We start from the raw sequence: 10,787 nt of genomic DNA on the forward strand, positions 1-10,787 counted from the left end.
TGTTCCAAAAATCGCTAACAATTTGCCTTTGAATATGTAGAGAGTGGCGGTGTTAACAGTTCCTGGCGATTTACATGTAGGACCAGATCAGATGAAAGCGATTACTTTGATGAGAAAAATTCTGAACTAACCGCCCCCAGTGTGGAGTGGTGAGGGCGAGGAGTTGGGAATATTTGAAGAATGTCTTTTACACAAAACACAGCATCTCACAGAGATGCGGCTCGGGTGCTGCTTCAGATCCAGTCTCGAAGGTTATTGGATGTTGGCGAGCGTTTTGAGACAGAAAACATTGTCCATGAGCTGAGAATGTCTCACTCTCAGAGAAAACTCAGCAGCAAGGCGTCCGAGGAGCTGGGAACACTGAAAGGGAAACTCCAGAATCGACTCCAAGAACAGGCGTTAAGCGTGCGGCTCAGAAAAGATTGTTTTCAGCAGGACAACTTAGAAAAAAACAAATTGCAAGACCTGAAATTACATAGAAATACATAAAGTAAATAGGACGAAAATAACTAAAAGCGACTGAAAGAGTACCGGATTATAACAGATTGATCAAAGAAATGTAAAATAAATAATGACCATACTCAGGTTTTCCAAACTATTTTATCCAAGTGGATAGTTCAAAAGGTTGTATGCATTGAAATAAAATAGACATTATTCTGTTACCGAGTGTAAGTTTTCCTTACGGTAATGTACATGCTGGGCGACCAACATAACTAAAATCCTGACTTCAGTTTTGAAGGAATCGAAGCATTCGTAGTGGAAATTTAAAAGTGTGATCGCTGTGGTTTCAAGGGTGTGAGCTTACATTGCATTGAATGGTATAAAGAAGTGACACCTCCCTGAATCCAAGTGTCCGTCAATCCAGAAATTAGGACGGTAAAAATTAGCCGGGAGAGTAAATATTACAGTCATATCAGTAAGGGTCATGGTGTATTCTTTATGAGTGTGCGTCGGACCCTGCCTAATTTCATCAGTTTATAGAATTTGAGATTTTCCTTAATATTTTAGAATTGGATCACACAACACAAACATTTTTTTCGGGGTCAGTGGCTGTTCCATTTGCCTATAATCTCACACAGGGTAAATGATTGTTTATTTTCAGAGGAACGGGATTTTCGACCATATTCACCGGGAGGAACGAAGACGTTTCTCCGGTGCGGGGGATGGGGAGACAGGGAATTGGCAGCTGCAGCAGGTCCTGAGCGAAAACTTCTTTGCAGGCGGTGGAGGGAGGGTGGGGGATTGGGATGGTGGGGGGGAGGGTGGTGACAGTGGGGAGGCTGATTGACAGACGCTGAGTGACTCCTCCCACCCCTCCCTTACATACACACGCAGAGTGTGCAGCAGCAAATGCGCCTGAAGTGGCCCAGTATCTCGCACACACTTGCTTCAAACAGTGGCTAAGAGCCGCTTTGAGGCGGGTGTGGGGTGGAAGCAGGCATTCTGCACCCTCTGGGGGTCTTCAGTGAGCTCCTGTGACTCAGAGAAGATGGGGGAGCGGGAGTTGCAGCGTGTAGACCAACCTCTCCGGTAGTCCGTCTCCAACCTGCCCCTCTCTCTCTCCTCGACTCTCCTGTATCTTACCCCTCACAATACACCCCATCTCCCCCCTCCCACCCCCCGCACACTCTCCGTGTGTGTGATACAGAGTGTGCACATACATATATAGGCAGACAGAGCACTGAGCAGCCTGCTGTGCCTGGCGGCCGGCCGGACTGGGAGACGCTGAGCCAGGGGTCAGTGACTGAGCGAGAGGCAGCCTGCACACACTGCACTGTGGCCCGGGCCCCAGCGATGGCACAGCGGCCGAGCGCGGCGGCACCGCTCCGGGCGCCACTTCTCTGCTGGACTTGTTCCTACTTCTTCTGTCTGCTCTGCTGGAAGCCGCAGGAGTGTCAGGGAGCCGCCGGACATAACCAAGGTAAGCCAAAGGGAAGCAGTACACACCACTGAACTTGTCTGTTTTTGGTCAGCTGTCGCTAACGATAGTGAGACAGAGAGAGAGAGGCATTACCTCGGCATCGCCGCGGAGCTGCTCTGTCCTGTCACTTCTATATCCGTGCCTCTTACTTCAGCTCCCAGCCGCGGCACCTAGACTCCAAGCACCCAGCTCCCCGCTCCTCAAATCCAGATTTCCAGCTCACGAACTCTGATCCTAAAACCCAGGTCCCTATTCCCAGACTCTGTCTCTCAGAGAGCAGATTGTACCTTCCAGATCTCAGCTCCCAAACCACAGACTCCAGACCCCGATTCCCACACTACACTTCCCAGACCGCAGTTCTCGGACGCCAGTTGTCACATATGCAGTGCCCAGAGTCCAGTCTCCAGATCCTAAACACCCCCCGCCCCCACCCCTCCTCTCACGTACACGGTGCCTAGAGATAGCTCCCAGATCCCAAATCCCCAACACCTCCCCCAAACACACACACACTGCCCAAAATCCAGATCCCAAACCCCTCACCCCAAACACAGCGCCCAGAGATAGTCCCCAGATTCCAAATGCCCTCCCTTCACATACACAGTGCCCAAAGCCCAGATCCCACACCCTCCAGCCCCTATAGACATAGCCCAGAGTCCAGCTCCCAGGCACCAGATCCCAAATCCCCTATACACACAGTGCCTTAAGTCCAGATCCCACATCCCAACTGACACCACCGCCCACCGCCCCCCACCCAACCGCACACAACACACAGTGTCCAGAGATAGTAAGAACTACCGATGCTGGAGTGTCCAGAGACCAGCTCCCACCAGGCCCCCCGGGTTGCCAGACCCAGGTACCACACTCCTTTCCTGTTTTCGGGCCACAGCTCCCAGGCCTTGCTCTGGATTGTAGAATCCGGATTGGAGCCGAGCCCACACCCGAGTACATCCTTTTGTTTCGTGCTATTTAATATTATTTTACGTACAGTTTATCAAACTGCCCAATCGAGTCGAGGTTATTCAGTGTTGCCCTTGGAATTCAGTTCTGAAAAGTGGAGCTCCCCTTCCACAACCAACTTTCCTCAGCCTCTGTTCTTCCCCGGGGCTTCACCGCTGACAATCCACCGTCTAAACGTACCTCTGGCCCCAGTTTGTGCGTCTTTCTCTTGGTGGAGAATGCGTGTTTGGACGGTTTGGGTTGGGGGGAGCTGCTTTTTGGAAAGTCTTGGTCTTTAATTGCGGAGATGAAGTGAGCCTGGACTCGCAGCGGGGACTGATGTGTAGACACAAGCAGGCAACGTGTCGGCTCTCACGCCGGGACAGACTGGGCACACAATGACAAAAAAAAGTTTACGGTGGAGACAAAGAAGGCATTTGTAAATAAACCTTCTGGTTGCAGAAAACCTTTGAAAGTTGCTGGCTCCTTCTTCTGAAGGGACAAAGAGTTTAAAAACAAGGGCAAGAGGCATTTGCTTGTTTGTGTGTAGTAAGCATGTGAGCCTGTCTCTAGTCCCTGTGAACGCTCCTACTGTATCTCAAGACTGAAGACAGCGTTTAGTGCTTGTCCAAGTCATTTGCAGTTGAGACTAATTTGCGGCCTCAATTCCTTCGGTGTAAAATTCTTGTATAGTGTTTCAAATATCATCTCGAAGATGAAATTTGCGTATTGTGTTCTTTTTTAAACGGGGGCCGCATTGTTTGCAACGTTAACCGACTCTGACTGGGTTTACAATTGCCACAATCCACCTTTGCCCCGCGTCAACCACGTTACCCGCCAACGTCAGGAGCAGCGCAGCATGGACAGGCTTAACTTTGTTTCAACACCGCGCTCCAACTCGCAGAAATTGTCAGTGAAATTTGCTGGTTCAGGGTCAGCGTTAGGCAGCGAGTGCGCGTTCATTGAGTTGGTGACAGTGACTGTGATGGTGTGTTCCACCGTTAATGATTTAATCGCACCCCAGTGTGCTGGAACTGCGTGGGTCACATTTGATGTAGAAAGTCCATTCTTTCCTTGAGGCATGTCTCCTTGTTTGTAAACTGCATAATTCTGAATGTAAGATTTGTATTTTTCTATTAACTATAAAGGTGGCACATATGCTCCTATGATGCTGCTTGGCCTGCTGTGTTCGTCCAGACGTACACGCGTTTTGTTTTTTTTTTGCGAGGGGAAAGAAAGGACAAAATTCAGTCCAACGTTTGTTTTTTCTTAAACCATTCCACCATTATAATGTTTCCCTGCGTCGATCTGAAGCTAAGAAGTGGGAGCACAGGTCCTCTTGGGAATTTGTGGGGTGGGGGTGATGGAATTGGAGTGGTGCGGGGATGCTACTGAATTTTATCGGTGTGCACAGTCAACAGTGTAATCCAGATTGGTGTTTACTTCTGTGGTCACCAAAGGCTCATCTATTTTGTTGGATTTGCCATGACAAACACACACACACGCGCACACAGTACGATTTCATACGCTTTTTGCTTCTGAAATAGAAATGCCAAACGAAATTCGGAGTACGTTTTTCTCTTTAATGAAGGGAATGTTTACGTCAAATCTGCCCAGAAAAATGGCAGCGTCTCAACCTGTCTTTAACTTTTACAATTTAAAACCACAAAATCTGCACACAGTGAAATCCAGACTTTGAGACAATATGCTGGAAATTCGCAATGTACTTTTATCTGGCGTTAATATTGACTTTTTAAAACCACATTTAAATGATTGTGGGACCTGGGTGTTGAGTCATTAATTATTTTGCCCACGTACATCAAACAGCTCACAGTCAGAAGGATTGTTTGATATAAAATTCAAACGTCTGGTTAGAGAACGCGTCTCACCATGTCATCAACTATACATTCTTTTCGAATGAAACCCAGTGTCGTTTATGTTTAGCATTCACGCAGCGCAGTGCTTTTTTGTTTCTCATAGTCTTTGCAGAAAGCTTTTCTCCCCCCATGTTTGCTGGGTGCGAGGACAGCTCGGTGAAGTTGCTGTGGGAAAGGCGGATCAAAAGCCGTACCAATTATTGGTTCACTTTAACGGTGGATCAATGTCTGAGGCCACAAGCACTTGTACAGTGGGATTCACAACCACCGCGCCAGATTGCTTTAGTGGGATCCACGCCATTACTGGGAAAGTTATAAATACACAACTTTATAGGAGGTTGGCTGGTGTTTGGTGGGGGTGGGGGGGGGGGGGGTGGTGCAGCGATGCTGTTGGAATTAATGAATAGGTTTGTCTAGGTCACTGGCATTTTATTACTGCTCCAATTCCTGTTTTAAATGTCCACCGACTCCATTTTTCAAAGACCATAATGCTTGATTTATGAGGGCGCTTTTATTGTTACAAGATTTCTTTAGCATTAATAGGAGAGTTGACAGAAACAGTGTTGGTACATATGGCACAAAACATGCAGAAAATAATTAATTCACGTATTGTGCTTACAAGGGTAAGAACTGGAAAATGAACATAACGTAGGGATGGCTAAACTTCTTATATTACCAAACTGTTGGAAACGATAATATTCGTGTTTTCCTGTAGCAAGGTTGTAATTCTGCTTCCACTAATGCAGTAATGACTGGTGACAAATCAAATAAAACGTATTAATCTTTTGATGTTGAATATCTTTTACATATTCCAACATGGCTTGTTCACGTCCCTTCTGGAAGATCACTTATTTTTTGCTGGAAGGAATATTAGGTATGCTAGTAGTCAGAATTGCAGCATGCCAAACATGTAGAAAACCTTTGATTCCCATTTACAAAACTCCAAAAGCAGTGAGGCCCTACAACATATTTAGAGATTTTTGGATAATGCCCACTGATGGATTGACATTGGTGCTTACTGAACATTTTTGCAACACCTTGCTCATTTTAGCTTACTTTCTTGCGAAAAATAAAGAGTAGTCTCAATGGTCAGGATATTTAGTGAGAAAGTTAGAAGTGAAGTTTTGCCTCATGATGGATGGTGGTGATAATAGATTGCACTAATGAACAATATTGAGCAGAATTAATGAAAAATATAGGAAAACATATTCATGATGCTGTCAATGTAAAGAACAATAAATCTCAGACAGATACTGTATAGTATGATTACATGACAGTACAGGACAGAGAAAATATATTTAAGCAATTAGTTCACATGTAAATGAAGTCAGATAGTTAATTTGCAGCATTTACTCATTTACAGGTGGATATTTGTGACAAGAAAAATGTGGTTTTGGTGTGCATGCACTCCTACAATACTAATGCATCAACAACTTGCAGTCTGAGTATATGATGTATGGTGTTGATTATGATGATGTATGTTAATACATTATAAAGAGATCCTGCTTCCTTGAAGCAAAAAAAAGCAATGAAAATGAGAATTCCCAAAAGTTTTTAATGGATTCTCTGGTCCTCTTTTGAGATTTTACATCTTCAAAGTTCACTGTAGATAAGGTATGTGCGCATGGGTGAATTTGCAGGGAAATACTTACCCTTCCACTGTGTCTAATGAGTGATTGAGTTTTGTAGTAAGAAGCTACAAATTCTAGTGATTGAGAAATTCAGAATTCTGTGAGCTGGTGCTGACGCAAAAACATTATTTGGCTGAATACAGTTTGATTGCCTCCTCTCCATCCAAGCAGTATTTCTCAACCTGCAGGAAAGAAATTGTAAATTTCCCCCTTAATTGGTCTCAGTTTCTATTCTTTTCCTTACCTCTCTCAGGATATTATATAAATGACAGGTGAGGTGGGGGATGTCAGGATTGTGTTGCACAAGACGTCAATGTTGTGTGGAACAGACGGGATGGGCCAGTGGGTGTTTTTCTGTCCATCAGTATCTATATGATTGAAAGTATTTTCTGGCATTTGTGTTCTGTTTTCTTGTGATACTTCATTTGCAGCAATAATTCTCTTTACAATACTAACACTTCTTTTGTGAAAATCAAGGAGGGTGATTAGCTATGAGGATCTGAAATCTGCTAAATTCTTTTTTGTTCTCCTTTCCTGTCTATGTATATATTTTAAAAATAATAACTGTCATTAGTAACAGTGTGATGGAGCTAAATTAGCATCAATAGAGATAGTTATTAACCCTGGGTGTCTCAGCAATTTTATCATTTCAGCTGTGCATTAATGCAGATTGCCCACAATGTAAGGTTCAGTAACTTCTCATGACAGTATTCCCCAAAGAGATCATCAACACATAATTATCTTTTTAAAAAATCCAGAAGATGTTTCATAAATAGAATTCTGATGACAAGTCCTTCAGCCCTATTTACCTGAATGCATAACAAAGTTCACTTTTTGCACAGGCTACGACTTATAGACTTATTCTTATTTATGTTGAAAGTTTTCAGCAACTTTCCATTTCTTAAAGAAAATAAAGTAAAAGTGCACTTATTTAACACCTTTCACAATCCCAGTATATTTCAAAATACTTTAAAGAAAATAAAATACTTTCAAATGTCATAATTTAGGAAATGCAACAACCAAAATATGTCCAACAAGGCCCCACAGCCAGCAGTGTGAAAATAACCAGATGATCTGTTTTTGCTTTGTAATGTTGAGTGAGAGATAATTATTGGCCATGATAGCTACCTATACTCTTCTTTGAAATAACATAATGGGATCCATTTGAAAGTGCAAATAAGGTCTTAAAATAATGTGTTAACTAAAAAGCAGCACTTCCAACACCACACTGTGTTGTTTTCCGTTATTTTGTGCTTACATTCTGGAGTGGGACTCAAATGTATGACCTTCTGATTCAGAGGTGATAGAGTTTACCAGTGAGACATGGTTGACTCTTAGGTTAATGAACATTCCTCAGATTTTTCCAATGTTCTCTTTTCCTATGGGTAAGCGTGGGTTATGATTCTGGGTCACTGACTGCCAACCAGTACATTGTCTATGCAGACAATTCATTTTAGACAATGGGCATTGACATTGCATTAATTTGCAGTGTGTACTTGTGTGTAGATTTGGGGAGTGGGATAGCATGGTATGCGAAGGTGTGAAAACTAAACGCCAGTCTGTCTTCAGAGGATGTCCACACATATATTTCCCAACAAGGTTTCTCCATCTAAAAGAACGCGATCGCTGGCTGTTTTACCATCTCTCTTCCCTAGTGTGCTGAGATTAAATCTAGCATTCCACATTATTGGTCTGGCTTTGATGAAGAATTGAGTTCAGCTAGTCATTTTGAAAATGGCAGATAGGAAAAATGTGACTTTTAAGTAACTATTCAATTGTAACATGAACAATGAGGTATTATAATGGGCAAATAAAAGAGAAATTGATATTTACCTGCTGTTCTTCAGATTAATGCTATGGAGCATTTTGCGCCCCATTGAGGGGGCATATTGGGCCTTGGTTTAACATATAACTTGAAAGCTGAGATTGTCATGTTTAACTCCTGGAATGGGAATGTGAATGCAGAGCCTTCTGTCTCAGAAGCAAGAGTACAAACAGTTAACCTATAGCCAAGATAGTAATAGACATACTATAATTAGCTTCATCACCATTAGGCATTGAGGGGAGAATTGAGCTGCATTATTTTTCCTGGTCCCAAAAATGTAATTGATACTGTACGTGTATGGACAATCCATGAAGACAGGTTAGAACAAAATATTGGTTCATCCAGCAGATGAATAGCTGTCTAGACTCACATGACCAGGTGGATCCTTCCTGAACTATATGATTCAGTCCTATATTGCATGGTGTAATTATAAACTAGGCCACTGATGCAGCTCACAACTGTTTTTTGTTTGGTCAGAGATAGCAAGACCTGCAGATACTGGAGTCAGAGATAACACAGTGTGGGGCTGGAAGAACACAGCAGGCCAGGCAGCATCAGAGGAACAAGTAAGTTAACATTTTGGGTCGGGATCCTTCTTCAGAAGAAGGATCCTGACCTAAAACATTAACTTTCCTGCTCCTCTGGTGCTGACTGGCCTGCTGTGTTCGTCCAGCTCCATACTATGTTATCTCTGTTTTTGGTTTGGTATTTTCTTTGAGCTCAGGAAAGATGTTTAATGTCAGATAATTGCCAGTATTTCATTTGATAGGGAAGGTATGAAGAAGTAACTTTTGATCTGTCATTTATTTGATTGTATTATCACTGGGGTGAGGTAGGACAATGTATAAGCAACAATTCCAATATTTTAAAAGCAGGTTAATGTCCCATACTTTTTTGCCATTATGAAAAATGGACTGTTTCCATATCAGGAAAATAGGAGAACACTCCAATTGTGGCATTTCACCTCTGAGTCAGGAAGGTGCAAGTTTAAGTCCTAATTCGGTGAACTCAGCACATCATTTTCCTGTCACTGCAGCAGCCAGGGAGTACCACATTACTATAAATGATATTTCCCAATGAACTATTAACCTGTATCTTCCTCTACCATCTCTGATGGGAGTATAAGTTCTGAAGTTACTATTCAAACACGAACAGTTCTTCCTGAGTCCTGGAAATATTTATCTCTTAACCAATATTATGTGGTCATTATGTCATCACTGTTTGTGGGATCAACTGGGCTATTGCATGTTCGACAGCACGACAGTGACCAGACTTCAAATCTATTTCATTGTCCTGAGGCTGACTAAGATGCCACATAAATGCCAGCTATAAGCCTGTAGGAAAGCTGCAGCGAGCTTACGAAGCTAATTCTCTTTCTTCTCTCCCTTCCTCAGTGGAGGAAAAATCATTACATTCCCGATGGGTTGGTTGGGATCAAAGCCTCATCATGCAGAAAATTGAGGGCATACACTCATGTGCCAACTTTTTGGTGGTACTAAATGCCACTATTCCAGTGTGGTCCGCCCCTGAGCTGCCCTTGAATTGGAAGAATACATTTGTGGTGGACTAATAGTGTTTTTACAGCCTGAAGTCTTTTCTTTCCCCAACAGTGTGAATGGGGGTTGGAGCAATTAGCGGCTGTACTGCTCACAAGTGGGAGAGCTGACTCCCACCCCCTGCTTTGTGAACTATTCCAAATTCAGAACTACTGATTCGGCTTTTCAGATTGAATACTATAAATTTAACCCTTCAATGGTTCAATCCTGGGAGAAATATTATATCAGATCTGCTGGCGCTGAAAATATCAAGGCTAGTTTTTTTTTGTATTGAGGGGACTTTTTTAAATGAATAAATCATGTAGCTTTGTAATTGATAATCACAGAATATCAGTGCAAAATCTATATTTTAAAAAGGATTGGAGTAACGATATAGAGTTTGTAAAGGGGTAGTAGGAACTGCAGATGCTGGAGAATCTGAGATAACAAGGTATAGAGCTGGATGAACACAGCAGGCCAAGCAGCATCAGAGGAGCAGGAAGGCTGACGTTTCGGGCCAAGACCCTTCTTCGGAAATGGGGGAGGGGAAGGGGGTTCTGAAATAAATAGGGAGAGAAGGGGAGGTGGATAGAAGATGGATAGAGGAGAAGATAGGTGGAGAGGAAACCGCATTTCCCGCAACTCATCCCTCACACCCCCTCTCCACAATAACAACTAAAACGGAATCCCCCTCATCCTCACTTACCACCCCACCAATCTCTGGATCCAACGCATCATCCTCTGACACTTCCGCCATCTGAAATCCGACCCCACCACTAAAGACATTTTTCCCTCCCCACCCTTATCTGCTTTCCGGAGGGACCACTCTCTCCGTGACTCCCTTGTCCGCTCCACACTCCCCTCCAGCCCCACCACACCCGGCACTTTTCCCTGCAACCGCAGGAAGTGCTACACCTGCCCCCACACCTCCTCCCTCACCCCCATCCCAGGCCCCAAGAAGACTTTCCACATCAAGCAGATGTTCACCTGCACATTTGCTAATGTGGTATATTGTATCCGCTGTTCCCGTTGTGGCCTCCTCTACATCGGGGAAACCAAGCG

The 10,787-nt window shown here is 43.7% G+C and overlaps 1 protein-coding gene across 1 annotated transcript in view; it reads left to right on the top strand.

Annotated features, from left to right (window-relative positions):
* Positions 1 to 1,765: 1,765 nt before the first annotated feature.
* Positions 1,766 to 10,787, top strand: part of LOC109932498 (ephrin type-A receptor 5-like) — a 305,440-nt gene continuing 296,418 nt past the window's right edge. Inside the window, exon 1 of the mRNA XM_048619959.1 lies at positions 1,766 to 1,921. Within this exon, the coding sequence (XP_048475916.1) occupies positions 1,795 to 1,921 (127 nt within the window). The 5' untranslated portion in view covers positions 1,766 to 1,794. The remainder of the gene's footprint in view (positions 1,922 to 10,787) is intronic.

This window comes from Rhincodon typus, chromosome 3 (assembly GCF_021869965.1).
Source record: "Rhincodon typus isolate 14 chromosome 3, sRhiTyp1.1, whole genome shotgun sequence".
Classification (NCBI taxonomy): Eukaryota; Metazoa; Chordata; class Chondrichthyes; order Orectolobiformes; family Rhincodontidae; genus Rhincodon; species Rhincodon typus.